This window comes from Eimeria tenella, genomic scaffold, assembly GCF_000499545.2.
Source record: "Eimeria tenella Houghton genomic scaffold, Eth_scaff45, whole genome shotgun sequence".
NCBI lineage: Eukaryota > Apicomplexa > Conoidasida > Eucoccidiorida > Eimeriidae > Eimeria > Eimeria tenella.
The window spans coordinates 215,290-239,391 of record NW_013543375.1 but is presented as its reverse complement, the minus strand read 5'-3'; the positions used below and the strand labels follow the sequence as shown (position 1 = coordinate 239,391).

The following is a 24,102-nucleotide window of genomic DNA, read 5'->3' as shown; positions in this document are numbered from 1 at the left end:
AAATTGTCATGCATCCGGAAAAACGACTAAAGAAGCTTTGGGACTTATTCGAAGCTAGATTTGAGCCTCAACTACAAGCCTGCAACATTCTGAATATTCCTCTGATCCCTGGGCAATGATTGAGAGGCTCACGAATCGTGGTCACCTGCCAAGATCGGAAGATAGCATTCGCAGTACGGCGGCAGTTGGCCCGCTGCTACTCAAAACAGTTGAAATTGCACTTTAAAATCCTTGCAACGCTAGCAAAGGGTCATTTACTTTTGCGTAAGCCCTTTACCTCCAGGCTCGCGTTATGCCATGTACCTAACTCTGGAGGTTGGCGTCACGGTGCAGCAAGAGCAGCAACTTTTATCGTAAAGGCCTCCACTTCTTTGTCTGCTGTTTGCGAATCCTGGACAGAGTTTGGATAGATAGAGCTGTAACGGCCCGGCGTGTATTGCGCCTGCGTGGGCCGATGGGGAGAGGCAACAGATGTGCAGATGTCGAACAGGGGAAGACTAAACTCAGTAAGGAGTACACGAGCAGCCTAGAATAGCAAAATATATATTTATTAGCCATTTCTTCACTTCAGGACAGAGTTGTCCCCGCGGAGCACCAGAGGTGCCTAGTGCCCGTTGAGGGTACAGACTGACATTCAGGGGCTTTCAGGGTGTCTAGCTATTGAAGATATTGTAGCTTAGCTTTGCGGCTTTTACAGTGAGCCATAGTACTAAAAGCAGCGTCAAATTCGTGTGCAAGTGTGTGAGGGGATGAGGACATATCGCCTTCGCCATACCACCATGGTAGACAGGAGGCTGCTAACAGCTCACAGTAGAAGAGGGTAGCTAACGTCGCTTGGGAACTTTAATTTAGTCACCCTGTTGACCTAAATATGCCTTCAAAAACGCCTGGAGCGACGCATCAAAAGTCTGAAGAGGCGGCGCGTGCGATGCTCTGGGCGTGTTCTCTGTGGGAGCTTGTTGTTTCGTGGAAACAACGCGAACTTTGTTCAAAACCATTTATTGGGTTGCAGAGACACAGAAATTGTTTAGGAAAGTTGCACATATGGCATGGACACTCAGGGAAGTAACTGATGCATTGCCAGCACTGCAGTTATCCCGGCAGCACTTCCCCTAGTTTGTGGTTTTGTCGTGTTGCTTGCAAATACGTTTTGTTTGCGCTCACATAAATTTAAAGCTGTATCAGCTCAAGTAAGTTATAAATAGATCAGGAAGTATCGCCTTAAGGCTGAAATATATTTGCAAATAAAGTCTGGAAGTCCGGAACAGGGTTGTTTGCTACATTGTTGTGTTCTCAAAGTGTCGCACACGAACCCTATACTCTTAGGAGTCTTAGGAGATGGATGAGAATAAATAAGACTGCGCTACTGCAGGGTACAATAGGAAAAGGATGCTGCGCTACCTTTGCCGCTTCAAGGCTCAAGCATTCTTGTGCAGTTTCAAGGGATCATTCTCGAAAAAGCCAGTTGATCACGAGCTGTGGGTAATTCCTCGTGAACTGGGAAGTTCACCTCTGTTTGCTGTGAATATAAGGGGTGCCTAAGAAGTCTACAACTCTGAGAAAATCTTCATTGCAGGGAATTGCAAGTCTCTTCTTGTTACAATTCCTCTTTCTTCGGAGCCAATGCAGCTTTGTGGAGCGCTGTGAAGGCAATTGCGCGAGGGAGCTAAAGGACTTCTCAAACTTTTACTAAAATGCTGTTTCGGAGGACTACTACAATATCGCTCAAAAGGAATCCGTTTAAATGTTGTCTTTCGGGCATCCCTGTGGACCGGTCACCGCGGAGCAGCTAGAGAGGCACCAGTGGGTCTTCTTTGAGGAAAGCTGAATATGCAGCAATCGGAAACAAAAGATTTTACAGACTCTACATAACGAGGCCCCACTACTTCGTTGTGGCCTTCAGCCTTCACTTAACTTTGCCTGGCTAGCGAGCCTTGGCTCTTTTTATGATCGGCCTGTTTTTCCTAACGGATTCGCATAACTGTATTCCTATGCTTCGTTGCCCACGTGCTGGAGTTAAGGCGCTTGTGAACTCTTCAACTATAGCCTAACACTACAGTAACATGTTTTTTAACGGCTTCAGATATTAATCTGCGTAAAAGAAGGCCAAACCGCTCCCTTATACAAAACAGAGCAAGCCAATCTTCAAGCTCTGCCTACCTTTAGTCGCCCCTAATGAACGGCAGGAATGCCCAGGGAAATCTGCTGATGTGGACAAAGAAATTTATCCAAAAGTTTTGCAGTCATTGGAGCCTTTCAAGAATTCTGAATAATTCAACTAGCACTATTTCACAGGGGTGTGCCAGCGGTGACGACACACCTTAGCCACCAGCGCCGTCCCAGAGGAAGCGACAGGGCAAGAAGCAGCGATCTTAATCGAGAAGATCCAAGATTTTGAAAATTAATACAATATGATCAAATTGTAGTAGAAATGGATGCGATTTGCAAGTAGAAATGCAGCGCGTAGTGCACTCAACAAGCCAACCAGTTTCGTGTGGCCTGGACAAACCAGGAGAACCACAGCTTGCCAAACTACGTTACCTAGAATTCGGATTTCGCAGAAAACAAAATTATGATTGTGTCTCAGGTAAACATATATTAAAATGCACATTCTTTTTGTACCTGTTGGCAGCGTGGCTGTGTGCAAGGAGGGGGGCGCCCTCCTGGCGGTCCTTGCGCCTCCGCAGCCGCTCTCACTGGTGTCTACGATCGCTGCCAGACTTCAGCGTTCGTCACTTTAATTATTAAAGTAAAAAGCTATCGGCTGAATTGATTCTTTGGAAAACTTTAATTTTCGTTTTGATGCGTAGCTTTTGAAAGACTCTCCACAAGACCGCTCGTAGCCTCTCAAGCTGAGACAGAAATTGTCTCGGCTTAGTTTTCTTATTTCTAATTCTGTTTCGAGAACTTTGCTTAATATAAGTTTTCTCCGGGCCTCGGTTTTTTTTTTTACTTTTTACTTCCGTCGCTGCTAAGTTTGTGCGGGCAGTCCACAGTGTCTAGGTGTTGTGGTCTTTTTGTTTCCACGCAACCACCCCAAGGTAGCGGCGGCCCCCTCCAGCGCCTCCGCCTTATCCCCCCTAGGGCATTTCCATCGGGCCACAAATAGCTTTTCAGATTTTCTAGAGTTTCTGAGGGAACTGCAAGGGTGTACGGAACCACAGAGATGCCGGCACCCACTCGAGCCACCACTGCAGCCGAGGCCGCCGCAGGGCGTGCCGGACAGGCAGCCCGCGGCAGATCTTTCCGCACGAAAGCCGCAGCTACTTCGCAAAATGTTCTTTACTGTGCGGGTTCCGCTGTTAGGTGCACTTTGCAGCGGCGTCTGGGGCTCTCGGGGCTTCTGTTCGTGTCCATGGTCACTTTGGTGTTCAGCCGCAGCGCGTTCGCACTGGATGCACCCCAGATCCCTCCAGAAGAGAGCACGTTTCTATCCCCGAATTTGCCGAGTTCCAATGCAGCAGCCCACGTAGAAGCTGAGTCTGCCGGGGGGGCGGATCAGCAGCAGCAGCAGCGAGTGGAAGCAATGAAGCAGCTGCTTCCCGCAGCAGCGCGTTTGGCCGCAGCGCTGGGTACGGAGGAGGCGCAGGAGCTGCTGAAGGTCGCTGAGGCGCTGGTGCCGCCGCCAGGAACAAAAGTGCATCCAAAAGAGCTGGAGGCTGGGGCGGAAATCCTGGTGTCGGCGCTGAGCAGTTTGCAAAGCATGGCCGTGGCGCGCGCTGCTGCTCTCGCGCAGCAGCAGGAGCAGCAGCAGGGCTCCTTCCCCGAGCTGGAGGTGCGCGATCCGCCCCCGCAGAACAACGGAGAACTCGAAGTGATCGACGTCGCTGACGAGCTCGAAGGCAACGACACAGCGCTCACTTTCCTCAAACTCCATCGCTCTCTGGCGGAAGCTGCAGCGCAGCTGCAGTCGAGCTTTGCAGAGGTGAGCCACGGTGTACAGACAGCGCAGCAGTTCCACACTGAGGCCGACACCCCCGCGCTTGCTGCTGCTGCTGCTGACCTCGAGCTGCTGTCGCACTTTTCGGGATCTTTGGAGCACTTGAAAGCTCTCGCGACTCCAATTCGAGACAGAGCTTACGACAGCATGCGGATAGTGAAGCTGCGGAGGGGCGAAGAGGTGCTGGAGGAGGTGGGGGCGGAGCTGCGGCTGGTGAACATCACCATGCAGCTGGCCGAGGAAGCAGCAACAGCAGAAACTGCTGCTGCAGCAAACGCTGTTTTCCAGCGAATGGAGGAAATTTCCGGAGACCTGGAGACGCTGCTGGGGCACCTGCGCGCCAACATCGAACAAGTGCGAAGAAGCGTCACAATGAAGCAGATTTCCCTCGCCAGCGACCGGCTGGAAGCAACAGCAGCACGAGCCAGCAGCCTTCTTGAAAACCTGAAAAACGAAGCCAAGGCGCTGCCCCCCCTTCCGGCCGAAATCCAAAGCAGCAGCAGCAGAAGAAGCGGCGAAAGGGCCATTGCAGCAGAGGCGGACCGCCACCACGAGAACATTCTCGCCGGCGCCGCTGCCGTGCGCAGAGCCCTCGAGGACGCTCGCAAGAAGATCCAAAGCCTCAGCAGCAGCAGCAGCCGCAGCAACCGCAGCAACCGCAACTCTAAGAGAGGTCTGCAGCACGTGGGCTCCTCCATTTCCGCAGCACTGATGAGAAGGCTGCGGGAAATCTCGAGCCAAACGGAAAGCTCGGTGCGGCAGGCGGAAAGCCTCGTGGAGGCGGTGCCGTCAGTGAGGAGCCCCGAAGCTGCACTGAAGAGTCTGCGGCGGCTGGCGGAGATTTCGGTGGAGTTGGTGCGGAAGAAAGAAGAGTCGCAGCTGCTGCTGCTGGAGGGGGAGCTGGTGAGGGCTCTGGACAAGGACGCGCAGCACCTGGTGGCGGCAGCAGCGTACTACATCGCCCACCCCTTCGATCCCGACTCCCGGGAAGCAGAATGCATGCAAGGGGACCACAAACAGTTCAAAGAAATGATGGAAATGCTCAGCAGCGCGGAGTCCGTGGTCGACGCCGAAGATCTCGTGTCCGCAGCCCGCTTTGCTGCTGCTTCCATGCGCGACACTCTGGCCCAGCACCGCAGGAAGGACAGCGAAAAGCAGTCGGAGCCAGTGAAGGGCGAGCCGTGAACGCCTTCACGTGCTGCAGAGTTTAGTTCTTTTAGTTATAGTTTTCGTCTTCAGTTGCTGTGCAACTCGAGTGCATGCTTCGCGCGCCTAGCCTGCGCCCCTGTTCGCCCAAAGAAACGGGAAGTCGCAGCGAAAAGTGTTGTGCCTTTTTGTCCAAGATGAAACTTGGGAAAATGCCTTTCCTTTCCGCGCAGCGAAGCCTCAGCTTTTGCTGCTCTTCAGATTCCGTGCTGCTTCTTTCTCACTTTAGTGCATGCAGCGCTTGACAGCCTTTCTCGAAGTGCTGCTTCTTTTCTCGCTTTAGTGCATGCAGCCTTCACAGTATTCGTCGTAGCCAAGACGCCAAAAGGCTGTCGGAAGTTTCAGCGGCTGGACTTCAGCCGCCATGAGCTCATGTCTCATTTCGTTTTGCATTGACCGCCACTCAGTGTTTCTTGCGGAGCAGTATGCAGATTTTCATAAGAGAAATAGCTCGCGCGGATTAAGAGCATTTCAAATAGACAAAAGTGTAGTAGGTGGCGAGAATGCGAAAAGGCGTCTCAGTTGAATGGAAGTCACGTATAGTTGCACCGCTGAGCTTCGCTGAGGCTAAGAAGTCATCTATACCCCCGGTCAGCGAAACTAAGAGCATACTTTCCAATTCATTTTGATTAGAAAGATACATCGCCACGCAATATCCTCGCTGACTGCAAACTGCTTACGAGACCTTGATGCGCACTTGGTAACTTTGTGGAGTTTCTGCAGTACTGTTTTTTTGGCTTCCGCCTGTCACCTGTACCAAGGTTTCCAGTTGACATGCTGGTTTTGCTTCCTATAGAAATCCAAAAGTAAGGGAAACCTGTTGATGCCGCCCAAGTAGCAAGTGGAGTACTGGCTGCTGCATCTTAACGATTCCCAAGTTTCTGCACCTGCAGCAGCTCAGCAGCAGCATTCCAAGCTGACACTTCTACAAAGTGAATTATGGATAGGCATTATGTGCTTTGGTTAGCGACAAAGACTTGTTTTCCTCTTAGAGGAACCCCTCAGTTCTGCTTTTTCGTGACAGATGCACTTAGTATCTTTTCTTTAGTGGCTACCCAGTGCAGCCGTTGCCTATTGCACTGTTTGTGTCTGCTGCGGAGATTGCATGCGTTTCAGACCTCCAGTCCAATTTCCAGTTTGTGCAATACAGCACCCCCGACACGCAGGCTAGTTAGTACCAGCTTCCGCCACAACAGCAAGAGTAACGGGTGTGCTTTCTTTTAGTTTCCACTTTCGAAGTAGAAATAAACAACCGGCGACGCATCTAGAAAGCTAAACTTGAATAGTTTCGTTGAACAAGCACCTCTGAGGCGCTGTGCATGCATTCGTGAGCCAACGAGGCAGCGGCCCCGCAGTGATCTCAGCTCTTAGTGGCAAGCTACTCCTCTCCTCGATGCCATTCAACAAAGTTGTAGTGCAAGAAGAAGAAAAGCCTGAGATCTAAACTGTTTGGCAGTGGCAGCGTGCGTGGGAGTCCAAATGGATTAGGAAACAAGCTCTAAATCTGAAAAGATCCAGAGTAGCCGAGAGTTTGGGCTGGTTGAGATTCTGGGACTGAGCGCCGAGCAGGTGCCGCCAGTATGTCCTATTTAGGAGTGCGCAGATAGCAGCTCACATCAACAGCCAGCTGCTGCTGACGCTGCAGTTGCTGCTGCTGCAGCTGCTGCAGCTGCTGCAGCAGACGTCTGCACTGTCTGTCCATACAGCCTATATCACACTTGCACGCTTCGCAGGGGCCCCTCCAGCTTCCAAATAGCTGAAGCCGGGGGGCCCCTGGCGAGGCTCGGGGAACGGCACAGTCAAGGGGCCTTTGCAAAGCAAGAAAGTCTGAAAGAAGTGCAGCAAAGAGCCAGAAACAGAAAAGCAGCGGTCCCAGCAGCACAAAGCGGGAGCAGCAAACCAAAAAACGAAAGGAAGCAGCTGATCTGTAGTCGAAATGGAGGTAATTGCGTGCCGCCCAAGCAGCAGGCCTTTGCCGGCTCTGAAGGCTTCAAGTCCCGCTGCTGCTGCTGCTGCTGCTGCTGCTGCGGCTGCAGGCCGCTGCTCCTGTTGCTGGCAAGACAGCAGGCCGCGCCCACCGTGCAAAAGCCCTAGCTAGCCCTGTCCCGGAGAGTGGCTTCGTTGGAGTTTGCGCGTTTTTAAGTTTCCAAATCGAGTTCGATTTCGAAGTGGTTTGGAAATAGATTTGGATTTCAGTTGAAGAGCCCCCCCCTTTGGAGCTTGTAGGCCTCGAGTTCGAGTTCGTCAGCGAGGGAGCGCATGGCTGCTGCTGCTGCTGCAGCGTCCCAGAGGGTCTTTGCGAGCTGCAGCTCCTTGCGGGCGCGGAGGTACTGCGCATGCAGCTGCAGCGCAGCAGCACTTTGCTGCAGCAGCAAGCTCGCCGCATGCGCGCGGGCGTCGATGTCTTCAACTTGCAACTCAATGAGGCCCGTGAGCCTCTGGCGGGCAATTTGCCTCGCGAGGCTGTGGCTCGTTTCTATGAGCGAGCCCAGGGCCTTTTTGCTGTGTTCCAAATCCCTAACTATTTGCTGCCCGGGGCCCCTCTCCGCAGCAGCAGCAAGCCCCACGTCGAGGGCCCCTATGAGGGCCTCTGCGTCGTCGACCCGCAGCAGCAGGTCCTCCAGGGCCCCCAGGGTCACCTCCCGGCTCAAGTACCCGCTGCTGCTGCTGCTGCTGCTGCTGCTGCTGCTGCTGTCGCCCCGCCGCGGCCGCGCTGCGTTGCCCTTGGCCTCTGCCAAAATGCTGCGCACCAAAGCCTTGTAGGGCGCGCTGCGCAGCCCCACACGGCTAGCTGCTATGGCTAGCCGCTGCAGCTTTGCTGCTTCGAGGGCTTCGCAGGGGCGCGGCAGCTGCAGCAAACTGGCCCAGCACTCGTCTAAGTAGCTAGCTATGGCTGGCTCTTGTGCTGCAGCACGCGTGGCTAGCTCCAGCAGCCGCCCCAAGTTCCCCGCAACTCCCAAGTCCCCCAAAGCCCTTTCATGCAGAGTCAGCAGCTGCGAGGCACTAACGAACAAGCCCTGGGCCCTCTCGAGAGCTGCCTGGCTGCGCTCCTCGGGGGCCTCTGCTGCTGCTGCTGCTGCTGCTGCGAGCGCGCTGCGGTGCTCGCCGCCCCCCTGCTGCAGCAGCAGCTGCTGCTGCAGCAAATGCATGTACCCGTCCAGCAGGTCCAAGTCCCCCTCCGCCTGTCTTGCAAACTTCTCCCTGCGAGCTGCCAGCAGCGCCCGCACAGTCTCCGTGACGTTGCGCTTGACTTCTGCTGCTGCTGCTGCTGCTTCGGCCCGCGCTGCAGCAGCGCGCTTCATGCAGGCGAGGTCTGCTGCTGCTGCTGCCAGCAGCGGCCACTGCTGCTCGTCCGCGAACTCCTGCTGCTGCAGCAGCTGCTGCCGCGCCAGCTGAAACTGCCGCTGCAGCCCCTGCTCGCTCTCCTGCAGCGACTTCAGAGTCTGCACAAACGGTCCCGTCTCAGCCTCAGCTTGTTGGTTTGCTGCTACTTGTTCAATTATTTTTTCTTCCCAATCTTCAAGGAAGCAGCCATGGAATTCTCTCTGGCTGGCCTCCAGCAGGCTGGCCTCCTGCACGGCTGCGTCGTGCAGCAGCCGCAGCAGCGCCAGGGCCTCTTCTGCTGCGCGTTCTGCTGCAGCCGCGGCCAGCTCCGGCGCGGCTGCTGCTGCGTCTCCTGCTGCTGCAGCAGGAACCTCCACTTGCTGCCGGTACAGCTGCAGCAGCCGCTGCGCCTCCGGGCTGTCCACGGCCCCCGCCAGGCTGCTCACTACGGGCTCCAGGGCTCGCAGGCCTTCGAGGCGGCCAAGTGCTGCAGCGAGAGCTGCGTCGCGCCTTTCCCACGCCCGCCGCTGCTGCTGTTGTTGCTGCTGCTGCTGCAGCAGCAGCCGCAGCGCGGAACGCCCTGACGCGGCTGCCGACACCGCCAGGACAAGACACGCCAGAAGCCCCAGAGACAGACTCAGCCGCGAGGGCCTGCGGGGCTGGGCGAAGCCCCGCGCCCGCCGCCCGGGGCCTGCTGCAGCAGCAGCAGACACCGGCGCGCCCCCTGCTGCTGCTGCTGCTGCTGCGCCAGAACGGCCCGCCAGGGCAGCAGCAGCAGCCCGGCCCCCCGGAAGAGCTGCCGCCGCGGGGGCAGAGGCGGGATCGGGGGGAAAGAGGGTTGGCTCTTCGTCGAATTCGTTTTGGAAAGTGAAGAGGTCTGCTGTTTCTGCTCCTGTTGCTGCTGCAGAGTCTGTGGGAATAAACAAATGCTCCAGAGTGTTCGTCTCCGGCAAGTCTGCAGCAGCGACGGAGTGTCGCGGGAAAGCCAAATTGGAAACGCAGCCCAGAGCCCACAGCAGCGCGGGAGCCACGCATCTTCTCCTCCGCCTTCGCCTCGCAGGCCGCATCATCAGCCCAAGAGTTCTAGAGCCCGAAATGCGAAATTAAATTAAAAAATAACTCAGGGATTGTGCATCCCGAGGGAAGTCGTGGGAGCCCCGATCAGTCGGTGCACACTCGGCAACGAGCGGCTGGGGAAGCTGCTGCGGTTTCCTCGCTATTTTCGCCGGAAAGCGACCTCCAAAATTCATGATATTTACGAAGAAACATAAAAGAAGTCAATTATGCTGCTCTTACCGCCTCGTCGCCAACAAAAACTGCGCGTTCAAGTGTCTATACGGTCTGGCATCGATACTCTGAAACACCGGTGAGGCATCGACTCGCGTTCCTCGCGGACGCCAAATTGAATCTTCTTTTCTTTGCATTTTTCCTGAAATGAAAATAAAGTTTTACTGTCACTCCATGCAAAACAACAGCCACCTGCTTTCCATTTGAGTCGCGTACAATGAAACCACATATGGCACAGAAACATAGGGAAGAAGCACCTGCGGTCTTCAGCATTTGGGCTTTCGCAGTGTTTCCCCTGCACAGTTGAATCAAACGCTTCAAATTAATTGCTTATTAACTTAAATTCACATTTATTTTTAAAATATTGTTTGACCCTCCCTCGCCTTCGCAACAGATGCTCTCCCCCAGCGCGCTGTGCTGCCATAGTAACGGACCAGCTTTCCAATGTTTGGCGTTTTCACATTTGCCACATGAACAGCAATAAGTCCATTTAAAATATTTAATATTGAGTTAGTACTCCATAGTACTGCACTGGGCTTGGCTGAGAGCCCCTGCCCTGTCCCAGAACCCAAGACAGTGGGGCTTCAGAATAATAAGAAAGAATTACTTTAAAAGCGCCAACGGCCTTCCCCCACTCTCACTGCCAGTTGTGAAGCGCTAAGATATGGCAGGGGGGCCGGGGCCGAGGGGCTTAGCAGCCCCGGCCTAGTTTGGTGTTTGTTGAGGAACTTCAAAGCTCCATACATTACAGGAGAAGTGAAAATCAAAACTTACTTCTTGGTAGCCACAGCCAAGACCTTGAAGAGGGTAGGGTAATAAACTCAGGACTTAAGTGCCATATAGAGATTCTGAGACAGCTTGCCTTTTATGTGAGCCTCAGTGCCATTTGGGTGAATATTCTGTGAAGATTTGTGCAGCTCAGTCGTAGACATTTAGATCTTTTCGCTCCCATATCAACACGCAGCGGGATAGCAACAGTGACTGTTTTGTTTTGTCGGAAAGAATGCAGTTAGCGCTCATTCCCCAATGTTTGTGGGCTCAGAGTCTACTGCTCAACAGTTTTCTATAGGTTGCCTCAAGGCCATATGTTCAGATAAGGGTCACCTGCTCGAATAGTGCTTCCTCTTTAATAGTTAATTGTTGAACTTCTTTGCTTTTACTCTTTCTGTAGAGTGGCTTCGACAGGGCTCTGGTCTTTCATATGTCGAACATAAACTCGAAGCTCCTGAGGTTCCAGCTGTACTCTTTAGTTATTCTGAAGCCGTGCTACACTGCCTTTAGCATCAACTAGGCTGCTGCTTTCATCTTAGAGTCAAAACAAGTCACCACAGCTATTGGTTCTATACTCCAGGCTTTTTTAATTCAGGGAGCCTAGGTAGTCGCATGTCGAGATAGATCCTCAACAACAACTTCTTTTGACACTCAAGGATTCCTATAAGCCGACGTGAAACAAAGTAACTCGGGGTCAAATATTCTTGCAGGCATCAACAGCAGCAGCCAAATGAACTATAAGCACTGTAGAGACTTTATGTAAAATGTTTGAGAGCTTTTTGTGGTTGAAACTCCCTGCAAATGTCTTCAGCGTTCTCCAGCGAAAATTTATATGAGAATACAAAGCAGCCCCGTTTATATCTTCATGCAATTTGCCCTGACTATTTCAGGTCCTGAGGGGGTCTTCTTACAACAATACTGTCATTTTCCAATGTCTAAATTGAACGAATAGGAGGGTCCCAATGATTGTTTTTCCTACGGGCCGTGTATTACCTCATTTGGCAAACATAATGAACTTTAAAGACTTGTAGGACATGATCTGTACGACCACAAATCACGGGCTGTGCAGGAACGTGGATGCTTGGGGCAAAACTTCGCTTTGCCTGTGCGCGTCTAGTAAATCAACTTCAAAGCATGTATGAAGACTGAGGCTTCTCTAGCTCCCACAAATTCCCTGTGTTTCCAGCACCCTAGAGATATTGCAGAGCGCACTGGTACGATGTGACACAGCTCAAGCCTTGAGGGTCATATAATTCAGAATGTGCAGAATCGCGTAACGCATAAAAATAATCAAAAATAAAAAGGAACCAGTCCTCGTGCAGTAAGTCCTGGCATGCTCTGCAACTAGAGGGAGACAGCGGGGCCAGCAAAAGACCCTGAAGCTGCTATGCGCAGCACGCCCAGTAGACAAAACATCGGGAGAAGGCATATGCATTTCAGGAAATGGGGACTTACAAGAATGTTCATTAAATTTGTTTTGTTCAATAATATCAACGTTTAGGAGTGAGGGTCATGAGCAGATGCAGCGGAACAACAGAGAGACGTCGGAGCCGAGCTGAACGTAGCCACTGTCATTTTCTCACTGCATAGGCATGCGAAGAACTGCAGCCGCAGTGCTTCTTGCAAGCCTCAACTGTTCTTTCTGTATGCAGAGCACAACGGGCCCAATAGCCCGAGAACTAGGGCTAACTAAGTCTGTTGCTGTGTATATGAGATACATTTACTACGTCAATCTACACACTTTAAAATGTAGAACCCTGAAGACTTTCGGCTTCTTTTGGTTGCATTGTATTGCTGCACACTTCTGCTCCTGAAGCAGGAGCCAAGAAGCATTAGTTTTCTCAGTCACATCTGAATCTAGGGCAAAAGAGGTAGTCCACCTGCTATCGGAAAGAGCTAGGCATAATATCTCTAAACAATTGGCGTCACATATTATTTGTCGCTGAGATTAGAGAATCAATTGACTGTTAGGCTTTCACTAAACCGCCAGTTCAAGCAAGAAACGCAGCACGGGGCAGCAGAAGAGGCAACATCTCCAGCAACAGCAGATGCAGGAGCAACAGGAGCAACTGCAGCATCACAGCAGACACATTCGGCGGCAGCAGCAGCAAAAACCACAACAGCGACAGCAACTGCAACCAAAACTGCAAATGCAAGGGCAGCAGCAGCTGCAGCAACAGATGCAGCAAACTGCGTGGCTGCAAGAGCTCCAGCAGCCGCAGCAGCATTAATGAATGTAAGTGCAGCTGCAGAGGTAATTACAATATTAGCGGCAGCTGCTGCAGCAGCAGCAACTGCGACACAGACCGCATGCGCAGCAGCAACAACCGCTAAAGCACGCAAATGCGTTGCTCTCCACAGCGGCGCTTGTGGCTGCAGATTCCTGCGCTGGTGAGAAATTTAATTTGGCAGCTGAGCTGATTCTTGATACGCTGCTGTCCCACAGGGCCAAGCAAAGTTCTCCCCTGTGGTGGAGATCGCTTCCCCAGGTGCTGCAGTGCTGCAGCTTTGATCAAATTGCTGCTGCTTTTGACACTGACTCTACCAAAAAAATGTCTTAGAAAACGTTTGAGGCCATAGGAGAAGCGTTGGATTAGACTGGCAGCTGATATCTCCGACTATCAAGCTCTAAGACGATTCCAGCCTTAGTCTGTAAGGCTTCAGATGTAGTCTCTAAGACTTCCCAGTTAGTAAATGCGCACTTCTTTGCTTCTGTATAGGCTACTGTCCCACACTTAGGGGCCTTCTCAAAGTGCCAGCTGTTTAGCTTAACAGTTTATTTAAAATTGTGGTGCTGGCAGAGTGACTCGTGGGTACTGTCGTTACACCTCGCAACTAGCAGCAACCAGCAAATGACAAAGGGCTTCTCTGCTGCTGCTGCTGCTGCTGCTGATTAGACAGCTGCGCAGCACTTTCTAGACACAGGCTATGAGCTGCGAGAAGTCTTTTGTGGTAATTGTTTTATTTCATTTCAAGAGCTTGTCTTTCCCCCATGTTTCGAACATTGCTGCACAGAAGGAAGTTCGTTATACTTATAAAAGTGGTGGAAAATAAATTCGAAGGCCACAGCAGTGCAGCTAAATACGAAGTTCCGAAATTCAAGAACTTTGGAAATTACAACTGCGGTGCATTCTGGGAAGTGACCACGTTCCTTCGACGCCATTTCAAGCTCCCACCCCTCACTGAGTCCCAATAATTGTAAAAGTATTAAAATAAAAACAAAACAATATATGAATTTAATTAAGGCGGACCGCAGTTGCCTAATAGAGTGTGACGAGCGTCATAGGGTGCATGCAGCACAACAAGGGCTCGTGAATGCCTCTAGAACGGAAGCTATCCACAAATCTCATTTTAGGCGAATTAAATGGACAAATAACAATTTATATTTGAAAATTAAACTCTAAAGAAGCAGAGTTTCGGGGTATTGTTTCGCGGCGTTCTGCGCGCAGGCAGCAGACGAGCACTGTGCCTAGGGTGTTGCGCAGCAGCGGATGGCGATAGACTGCGACGGGCGTGTGCTTTTGCGTGCAAATAGTCATTCTTAATGAATAGTGCTTGTGTTTACTGTGAAAAGAAAGGGTCAGTATGAATCTGTTGGTCTGTCGTCAGGTTCAAGTCGCGGTGTACGTACATCGCGATGAGCTGCAGTGGACGCCGGTCTGATTCGTCCGCGTCGGTTTTGAGCGCGAGTGGCTTCACTTTTGGTGTTTTTGCGTGGAAGCGAGTGTAATCAGGTCAAAATAGGTTGTGAGGAAGTGGAAGTTGTGCAGTTTGGGCTTCAATGCACCGGTGTTCGCGCCGTGTTAGCAGGTTGGGCTGCCGGCAGTGGCGCGTTCTAGGGCGTTTCCGCGGGGATTTCGGAGCTTTTTGCGTCTTTTTGGGCGTTTTTCGCGGCCTTTGAAGCGGCAGTGCGCGATGGAGGCGGCGGAGGTGAGTGGGGCGGGGATCGCGGCGATCGCGCACATCTGGGAGGCGATCTTCAGCAGCCTGGGCGACTCCGCCTGCAGCCTGAAGAGCCTCGCCGCCGCGCCCTTCCCCCACAGCCTCATTTGCTTCGCCGCGCCGCTGCTGCAGGCCGCCACCTTCGCCGTGCTGCTGTGTCTGCACTGCGCGTTGTTTGCAATATCTGTGCTGCACCCGCGGGGGTCTTTGTGTCTGGTGCCGCGGCCCTTTGCTGCTGCTCCCGACCTCCTTGAACTCGAAGTCCGCTGCATGCAGTGGGCCTGTCTTTGTCTTTACCTCCTCACCACCGCCTTCCTCACTTCCGTCTTGCTTCCTTTTTCCGCGCTCTTCGAGCTAAACCGCCAATTTAGGGTTTAGGGTTCCCCCAAACCCTTTTTCGGGCTTCCCCCCGCACCCAGCCGCACCTGCGCGCCCGCTCGCCCCCCAGCAGCAAACAGCCGGCCTCCTCAGGGCCTTCGCAGCGGCCGCGGCCGCGGCTAGGGTTTAGGGTTTAGGGTTTAGGGTTTAGGGTTTGCTGCAAGGCAGGTATGATTGTTTCGCGGCGGCTTGCAGCGCCTCTGCATGCGGCGGTTTGGCCACTTCTGCTGCAGCACAACGCGAAGAAATGTTTATTTGCTTTTTAATTGTTTACAAATTGTGTCCGCAGTCGCGGCGCAGCAGGTGTTTGCGGTGTATGTACAGCAGCGGAATCGCACAACAGCCACCCGGGCCTTTGCATGCAGCAGTTATTATTATTTGCGCTTTTCAACAGAGCTGCGGAAACGCAGTTGCTGTAGCAGCAGCAGCAGCTGCTGCTGCTGCTGCAGCGGTAAAGCGCGCTGCTGCAGCAGCAGTTGCAGCAACAGCTGCAGGTGCCACAGCTGCAACGCAGCTACGTCAGGTGCAGCAGCAGCAACACCAGCAGCAGCAGCAGCGCGGGCTGCTGCTGCTGCTGCAGCGCCCCTCGGGGCTTTGGCTGCATGCCTTGCATGCGCCGTATTTGTTTGCAAATTTTGAGTTTTGTTTCGGGACAGACAAACGCGATAAGTTCGCGCAGGGCTCGCGCAAACCCTAATTTAGGGTTTACGACTCAAATTTAGGGTTTAGGTCCTTCAAAGCCACTTTGCTGTCCCTCTGAATTGTGTAAAAGATCGAAACTTCGCATCTTTGCTGCTGATTTGCATCTCAGCCACTTGTTCGTTCTTCAATTAACACTTTTAGTTTTTAAATTCAAAACAAGAAGAAAAGAAATAACAGAAGGTGCAGCAATTCGAAAAAAACGACTGTCTCGAAAGGTCCATATTCATCCCTCATTGCTGCTGCTCGCAGCAGCAGCAGCAGCAGCCATGGCAGCCGCAGCAGCAATGGCAGCTGCAGCAGCAGCAGCAGTTGCTGCTGCAGATAAGCAGCTAGACAGGCGAAGCTTAGCGCCCGCGGAGTCCCCGAGGATGGGAAGTTCAGGTGTACGTACACCGCAAAAAGAGGCAGCAAGCAAAGCTGAGGTGTAAGTACACCGCAGAAGAGGCAAGAAGCAGAGGCAGCGAATGGGGAGATGTAAATCTATTGGTAGAGGCTGGTCTGCTTCATTATCGCCATGAACTCCTCTTTGCTGACTGCAGACACAAACCAAACCCTAAACCCCAAAAGAGTGTATACCTCAGGAGGCGGAAACGCCAAACCCTTGGACAAACAGGAGAGGGCGAAACTGAATGCCGATTCAAATGAAAAAGGAACCAAATTAGATTTAAATTCAAAATAATAATTGAATTTTAATTTAAAAAGGGAATTTCAAACTCTGGAGTTATTTTTGAATTATTTCGCAACTCACTTTCGCCGTCCATGTCTCGGTCGAATTCGTCGATCATCGCCTGCAGCTCTTCGTCTGGCAAATCTTCTCCCTGGAAAAGACGCAAATTGACAAATAATATTTCTTTATTTATTCATTTGTTTGTTTTTAACTTTTAATTAATGCAAAGAGCATGGAGAACGTGAACCCGGAAGGAACACCCGCGCGGCGCGTGCTGCGGTGTACGTACACCTGAGCGCGGCCACCCGTGTTCACTTCCGATTCAAGTTTCAGTTTCAGTTTCTGACAGGTCTTTTGGAGTTAATTTTTGTCAATATTCGCTTCAATAAGGAATTAAACTTGAACCAATTGAATAATTTGAGCTATTTCGTCGTTTTATTTCGTCAAAACCCCGTTTTCACGCACGAGCTCGCGAGCCACTCGCCGCAAATTCTTTATCGAAATCTTCCCCGTGTTGTCGTCGTCGAAGAGGCGGAAAGCTTTCAGCAGTTCCTCCGCAGGATCTCTTTCGAGGAACTTTTGGGTCACTGCGAACACAAAAAGTCCATTCAATTAAATAAAATTCAATCTACTGCTGAGTTCCATTTGATTCAATTAACTTCTGAATTCCATTTGGTTCAATCAACCTCTCAATTCCATTTAATTCAATTTACTTCTGAGTTCCATTTAATTCGATTAACTTCTGAATTCCACTTAATTCAGTGTATTTCTGAATTCCATTTAATTCAATTTACTTCCGAATTCAATTTACTTCCGAACTCCATTTAATTCAATTTACTTCTGAGTTCCATTTAATTCAATTTACTTCCGAATTCCATTTAATTCAATTTACTTCAAAAGGTCAATTCAATTGACTTTTGAATTCCATTTAATTCAATTAATTTCAGTAATCCATTTCAATTAGTTTGAGTCAAACAAAAGATGAATTCTTTTTGTCCTCAATTAATGCGATATCTTTATGAATCGCAGCAGCTGATATGATTTAACAATTAAATTAAATTAATTGATTTAGGTAATTTAATTGAGGCAATTCAATTAGAAGGATAATTCAATTAAAATAACTCAATGAGAAAAAATTAAAAATAAATTTAATTCAATTAATGAGTCAAGCTGGTGCTGGCTGCTCTCTGTCTTGCGCTCATTACTTTTAATTTAATCATAAAAGTAAATTTCAAATTTAGATTAATCTTTTAATTAGAAAGACATGAGGAAAAAGATGATGCCACGGAGTGCAGTGACCTCAAACCGCCCCAAACCCTAAACCCTAAACCTTAAACCCTAAACCCTAAACCCTCACTGATCTCTTCGAAGTCGCTTTGGGTTATAAAGCCTGTGTTTTGCTTGTCATAAGAGCGCATAAGTTCCTGCACATAAGCCTTTTTGACATCAAACCCTAGTGCCCTCATGGCGACCTGCAGGAGAAAACAGGAGTTTAAGTTGAATAAATTGAAATAAAAAAGAAAAAAGAATAAAAAAGAAGAAAAGGGAACAAAAAAGAATAAAAAAAGAGGGAACAAGTAAAAGAATTCATAAAAATGAAGAAAAGCGATGCGCCCGACCGCGCGCGCGCAGGCCTGCGGTGTACGTACACCTGGAGTTTCAGGTGTACGCGCAGACACCTGAAGAGCGCACGCACCTTCAACTCATGGTAGTCCATTTTTCCGGTTTTTTCGGAATCAAACAATTCAAAAGCTTCTTTAATTTCCAACTTCTGTTCTTCTCTCAGTTCCCGACGCCGGGGGCCCCGAGACCCTGCTGCTGCTGCTCCGGGGCCCCGGGGGCCCCCAAAGGCCAGCGGGCCCCCCAGTTCGGGTTTTCGGCTCATGGGGGAGTTCTGGGGTGTACGTACACCCGAAATTAAGGCCAGGGGCCCCAGAAGCAGCAACGGGAAAGGGGCCTTTTCTGCAGCTCCTCCTGCTGCTGGGTTTTGGCCTATTGAACCGCTTAAACAGCTGATGATGCTGTTGCTGCTGCTGCTGTTGTTCCTGCTGCTGCTGCTGTTGCTGCTGCTTCCCTTGCCATGAGCTGCTGCAGCACCGCCGCTGGCTGCTGCTGCATTGGTGCAGCAGCTGAAGGGGGGCCGCGAGGGGCTAAAACTGCAAAGAGGAATTCGGCAAACTCAAATTTTGGATTTGTTGAATTAAAATTTGCAAAAAGGGAAAAGTGAAGGCCGAGGAGGCTCAGGGGGCTCTGGGGCGCGGCGCTGAGGTGTCCGTACAGTGCAGCGAAGGCCACCGCGCAGCAAACTGCGCCAAATGAACTTCAGTTCTTTTAAAAATGATTTTATAAATGTCTTAGTGGAAATCTGCAGCAAAAAGAGGCGCCGTCGCGGGGGGGGGGCGGGCGCTGCCAGCGGTGGAGGAGCCCCGGTGATCGCTTCGGGGCGGGCGTGTTGGAAGTTTTGGTCTAATTTTGAATAATTTCGAATTAATTGGGTATTAAAAAGCATTTAAATGTATTTTAAAAGCTTTTAAATATTTTTAAACCGTAAAAAACGCCCAGGAACTCAACTGCAGACAGTGGCGCGGCTGTCGGCGGCGACGCCGCCGCTGCATGCGCGGCGTTGGCTGCGAGCTTCTTTTTGCAAAATTTAATCTTTATTTTTTATTTTTTAAAAATAAAACGAAATAATTCTTCGTTTCTTCTTCTTTGCAATTTAAAAAGAAGGGATAACTCCTATCTGCGCCCCCAGCCGCCGCCCCCCTCTGCCTTTTTCCTTTTCGAATTCGATTTCAAATTCAGCTTTTCTGCGGTGTACGTACACCCCAGAACGCGCGCTGCTGCGCTCGGGTGTCCGCGCGCGCAGCTGGCGGCTGATCTGCGACAATTAAAGTTTCTTTTTGTTTTATTTCACTTCTCTTCTTTTTAATCTGAAATGGACGAAGTTGCGGATGTGCCCTACGAAGGAGTCATTGGCTGGCTCCTCTGCCGCAGAATGCTGCCTGAAGACTATCACGTGCGGCTGAAGGGTGCGCTGCTGCAGCAAGCGCAGCCGCAAAAGCGCATGCAGCAGCAGCAGCAGCAGCAGCAGCAGCAGCAGCTTGAACTGCCGCAGTGTCTTTGCTTCTGCGCCGCAGGCATGACAGCGCACATAAACCTGGCACTCGAGAAGCCCCCCGAAAGCCCAGAGGCCTGTCGATTCATCAAAGAAAGAAAAGAATGCCATTTCGGATATAAAGAAATAAACTCATTGGTAGAGATCCTTCAGAAGGAGGGGGTGGGTTGAAAATTGAGGTGTACGTACACCTCAGCGCTGCGCAGCGCCGCGCGGGCCGTTTTTCGCGCCTCTTCCACCGCGTCTTTTCGAGCTTTTTGAACTCCAAAGTGGCATTTAGTTTAGCTAATTTAGTTTATAAAAGTGGACTTCCCTTTATTTATTTATTTATTTATCATTTCTGCGCGCCAGGCGACCGAGGGAATCCTCGCGAAAGCCTTCGGCTCTGCCGTGTACAGACAGTGGCGCCGCCTGCAGCGAACCTTCCAGCAGCAAAATTTGCACTTGGCGGACATTTCTCGGTGCGTTTTGAAGCAAAAAAGCCAAAAAACTGTTTTTAAAATTTATTTTTAATTTTAATTTCATTTAATTTCATTTAATTTCATTTAATTCCTTTTAATTCGCTCAATTTCCACTCTTTTCCGCCCCTTCTGCCCCTCGCAGAGCCCTCGCCAGGGCTGCCAACGTCCTCGTGCCCGCGCAGCAGAAAACGCTGCAGCAGAAGCAAAGAATGGTATATGAAGTTAACTCAAATAATATTAATTAATTTAAACAATTTTAATTAAATAATTTTAAGTAAATAATAATAATTAAATGTTTTATAAAATAGTTAATTACTTTTAAGTCCCCTGCTGCTCTGGAATAAAGAGGGCCTCGCCCTAGCAACAGGAACGAATTCAGTTCCAGGAAGCATGCTGCTGCTGCTGGTGCAGTTGCTGCTGCTGCTGCTGCTGCAGTTGCTGCTGCTGCTGCTGCTGCAGTTGCTGCTGCTGCTGAGCGTACGAATCGCTTCGCATGCTTTATTTTGGGGCAGCTTTTCGGCCTTCTTTTGCTGCTATGTGTCTCTTAACTGTTTTTGCTTCTTCCTTTTCTGGCGGCACTTAACTAATAACAGCAGCAGCAGCAGCAGCAGCAGCAGCTTTGTGGCTGTTGTGCTGCTGCTGCAGCTGGCGGACAGCGAGAAGAAGGAGCAGCAGCTGCAGCAAGCAGCAGCAGCTGCGGAAGAAGTGTACAGGCAGCTGTGCACGAAGTATGGCATTGAAGAAGCAGCAGCAGCAGATCCGCTGCTGCTGCAGAAGCAGCTCCAGGTGTACGTACACCGCAAGCTGCCCGTGCGGCTGCAGCAAGCGCAGCAGCTGCTGCAGCTGCAGGGCGAGCAGCTGCTTTCCTTTTATCATTCTTTTGCTGCTTATGCAACTTCGGGGGCCCTTTCCAAGGAGGGGGAGGCCCCCCTGCTGCCGCTGCTGAGGCTGGTTGCTGCAGAGGGCAACATGGCGGTGGCAGCAGCAGCAGCAGCAGCGCCGGAGATCGCCCTGCTGCAGCAGCAGCTGCAGCAGCAGCAGCAGCAGCAAGACGCACAGTCCGCAGTGCAAATCGAAATTCAGCAGCAGGGAGAGGAAGGGGCCCCCCAAGAAGGGGCCCCTGCAGCAGACACGCGGGACTGGATTGTTGAGGAGGGAATAGAGGACAGCAGCAGCAGCAGCAGCAGCAGCAGCAGCAGTATTAAAGATACGCTTCTGGGCAATGACACGATTAGGCGGCAGCTGCTGCTGGAGCTCATGGAGCTGCGGGGCTTCCTCTACAGCCGCGTGCTGCAGTCTGCTGCAGCAACAAACAGCAGCAAAAACAAACAGCAGCAGCAGCAGCAGCAGAACTGGCAAGAAACCACCTCTCTCCCCAGTGAGCTCCAGAGGAAAAAAGAGGAGGTAATACACCCCAAACCCTAAACCCTAAACCCTGAACCCTCAACGCTCATATACAGGCAGCGTCTGGGAGCGAGCAGCAGGAACCTGCAGCAGCAGCAGCTGCTGCTGCTGCTACTGCTGCTCCTTTCTCTGCTACAACAGGTGGCGCACTTTGTTCCAGAATATATTCCCCGTGTCTCCTCTGCTGCTGCTGTTGCTGCCGCCGTTGCTGCTGCTGCTGCTGCAGCTGCTGGGGTACCAGGACTGCGTGGAGCAGCTGCAAGAGCTGCTGGGAGGTGCTGAGACACTGCAGCTGCTGCAGCTGCTGCATAACCAGGCGGCACTAGACTCGTAAACCCTAAACCCTAAACCCTAGACCCTAGACCCTAAACCCTTAACTTCAAACCCTACTCTTCTGTGATGAAGCCAAAGCTTTTATTATGGAGCAGAGCAGCCCTGTTCTTCAGGTGGCCGAGCAGCCGCGGTGGGCCTGCTGTCGATGCATCTGCTGCTGCTGCTGCTGCTGCTGCTGCTGCTGCTGCTGTTGCTGCTTTTCAGGTTATCGAATGAGGTTGCTGCTGCTCGGGCGGCTTGTCAGAAGCCCCTCAGTGCTGCCAAGGAGCAGCAGAGGAAGCAAGCGACGCTTAAGAGCGAAGTTCGCTGCTGCTGCTGCTGCTGCTGTTGCTGCTGTTGCTGCTGTTGCTGCTGCTTCTCCTGCTGGCTAATTGCCGGCTTCTGCCCGCGCTGCAGCTTCGTCTGCTGCTGCTGCTCTGACTTTGTTGCTGCTTTGGCTGCTGCTTGCTGCTGTTGCTGCTGCTATCGCCGACGCTGCTGCTGCTGCTGCTGCTGCCGGTTTTCTGCTGCCGCAGGTGGCAGCAGCAACTGCAGCACTCGAGAAGCAGCGGCGAGAGCTGCAGCAGCTGCAGGAGCTGCTGCAGCAGCAAATGGCAACAGCAATTTGCAGAAAAGTGCGGATAACGGGCATACCGAGAGAGCGGTTGCCGTGACTCTGGGGTGTATGTACACCTGATTTCTGGATTTAGGGTTTAGGGTTTAGGGTTTAGGGTTTGAGGGCCAGGCCACGAGGTGACAGCCAAAGCACGGGACTGGCTTTGGCTTGGAAAGCCTAAAGCTGAGGGTTTAGGGTTTAGGGTTTAGGGCTGCAGCGAAGACGCCGTGCTGCCCTGAAGCAGCGGCAAACGCTCGTTGCAATTCCCAAACCCTGCTGAAAAGAGTAAAAGCCCCTGCTGTAAACCCTAAACCGTAAACCCTAAACCCTAGTCCTTGGACGGCATACCAAGGAGTTGCTGCCCGCCGCTAGGACGAGAAGTTAGAAAGAAATTGGCGGATTGGTAAATCAAAAATAATAAAATGATCCTTAAAAAGCAACTACTAATAAATAAAAGCCCAAAAATGAACTTCTGCGCAAAAGCCGCGATTTTTCAATATCTGTTCTGAGGTGTACTACCACCTCAAACTGAACGTGCGAGATGACTGCTCGGACAACTGAAGACGAAACGACTGAACAATTAACAAAGAAAGATAATTTAAATTAATTAACGCAAATAAAAAAAATAATTTAATTAGTTATTCAAAAATGGATCAATTTCTCGGTTTTTGAACCTCCTCTTTTCAGTTTCCCAGGGGCGTCTGTCGCCGCTGCCTCCGCGGGACACATATATTATGCGGAAACATTTTTAAAAGGAAATTAAACAATTAAAATATAGAATATATTTGAAAACTATTTTAAATCGATAAACTGCTCATTTGATGTTTCATGAAGCCTCTGCAACCCGCAAGTACCCTACAAGTCACTCAGAAGCCCTTCGGGGGGCCCCCGAGGGGCCCCCGGGGGGCCCGCTACAGACCTGCTGGGGGCCCCTGGTGAACCCTTTGAAAATTTCCGTGCCGCAGCAGCAGCAGCTTTTATTTCCTTCTCTTTAAAGTAGAGTTTTGTTGCGAGTTGGGGTGTACGTACACAGCAGGCGATGAACAGGCGTAAACCCTAAACTCTCGCCTCGATCCTGGAGAGCAGCAGCCCAAACCCTAAACCCTAAACCCTAAACCCTAAACCCTAAACCCTAAACCCTAAACCCCATGCAGGCCATTGGGGCGGCTCGCCTACACGTTCCATGGGGCCCTCCTAAGCTGTTTGTACACCGCAGCTCATTCTTGAGGTGTACGTACACCCCAGCCCTCCCCAGGGCCCCCTTGGGGGGCCCCCAAAGATGCCCCTCGGGGTGCCCCCAGAGGACCCTTTTGGGGCCCCCGGGGGGCCCTCGTAGGAGTTTATGGCCCAAAGGGCAACAGCAGCAAGTGCTGCAGCAGCAAGTGCTGCAGCAGCAGCTGCAGCAGCAAATTGGAAATCAAAAGTGCTGCTTCGTTTTGTCTGCTGCAAGGCTGCGGGGTGATGAGGTGTACGTACACCCCAGTTCGAGCAGCGGGAGCGGCGAAAAGGACTCAAATGGCCCTTCAAAAAAGAATTTAAAAGAAAATTCAAAACTCCATTTATTGCAAAATGAAGAAGAAGCAGCAAAGACACACGCAGACCCGTTTGCTGCTGCCCACAGGCGAGGCAGCGACCGCTTACAGTAGCAGCAGCAGCAGCAGCAACAGCAGCAGCAGCAGCAGGCTGACTTGAATGGAGGCATCTTTGGGCTGTCTTTGCAGGTTTGTGAAGGAGGGCTACCGACGCCCCGTAGGACTCTGGCTGCTCGGTAAGCTTCAGAATTGGGGTTTAGGGTTTAGGGTTTCGGATTTAGGGTTTAGGGGTTAGGGTTTAGGGTTTAGCAACCGTAACTTCCAGAATATAGCCTAAAACTCCCCCTTCCCTTCGAAAATGCCGGCGACGCCCAACCGCCAATCCCCCACTGCACAGGCCCCAAGGTTTAGGGTTTAGAGTTTAGGGTTTAGGGTTTAGGGTTTA

The 24,102-nt window shown here is 51.4% G+C and overlaps 5 protein-coding genes across 5 annotated transcripts in view; 3 read left to right on the top strand and 2 right to left on the bottom strand.

Annotated features, from left to right (window-relative positions):
- Positions 1-3,166: 3,166 nt before the first annotated feature.
- ETH_00009995 (uncharacterized protein) lies at positions 3,167-5,125 on the top strand (the record flags this gene model as incomplete). The annotated part of the gene is made up of 1 exon (XM_013377076.1): positions 3,167-5,125. One exon carries the CDS (start codon positions 3,167-3,169, stop codon positions 5,123-5,125), a length of 1,959 nt encoding a protein of 652 aa, XP_013232530.1.
- A 2,213-nt stretch (positions 5,126-7,338) lies between these two features.
- On the bottom strand, positions 7,339-9,540 carry ETH_00009990 (uncharacterized protein; the record flags this gene model as incomplete). The annotated part of the gene is made up of 1 exon (XM_013377075.1): positions 7,339-9,540. One exon carries the CDS (start codon positions 9,538-9,540, stop codon positions 7,339-7,341), a length of 2,202 nt encoding a protein of 733 aa, XP_013232529.1.
- Positions 9,541-16,030: 6,490 nt separating this feature from the next.
- On the bottom strand, positions 16,031-17,934 carry ETH_00009985 (centrin, putative; the record flags this gene model as incomplete). Its single annotated transcript, XM_013377074.1, has 5 exons — positions 16,031-16,083; positions 16,299-16,368; positions 16,683-16,804; positions 17,575-17,689; positions 17,914-17,934. The coding sequence occupies 5 exons, from the start codon at positions 17,932-17,934 to the stop codon at positions 16,031-16,033; spliced, it is 381 nt and encodes a 126-aa protein (XP_013232528.1).
- A 1,218-nt stretch (positions 17,935-19,152) lies between these two features.
- On the top strand, positions 19,153-22,183 carry ETH_00009980 (uncharacterized protein; the record flags this gene model as incomplete). Its single annotated transcript, XM_013377073.1, has 7 exons — positions 19,153-19,494; positions 19,684-19,793; positions 19,936-20,005; positions 20,439-21,197; positions 21,424-21,527; positions 21,735-21,831; positions 22,046-22,183. 7 exons carry the CDS (start codon positions 19,153-19,155, stop codon positions 22,181-22,183), a joined length of 1,620 nt encoding a protein of 539 aa, XP_013232527.1.
- Positions 22,184-23,817: 1,634 nt separating this feature from the next.
- ETH_00009975 (cytochrome C oxidase assembly factor COX15, putative) overlaps positions 23,818-24,102 on the top strand; it is a gene marked incomplete at both ends in the record, with an annotated part of 2,887 nt that continues 2,602 nt past the window's right edge. The window contains one exon of the mRNA XM_013377072.1: positions 23,818-23,893. Coding sequence (XP_013232526.1) covers positions 23,818-23,893 — 76 coding nt within the window. The remainder of the gene's footprint in view (positions 23,894-24,102) is intronic.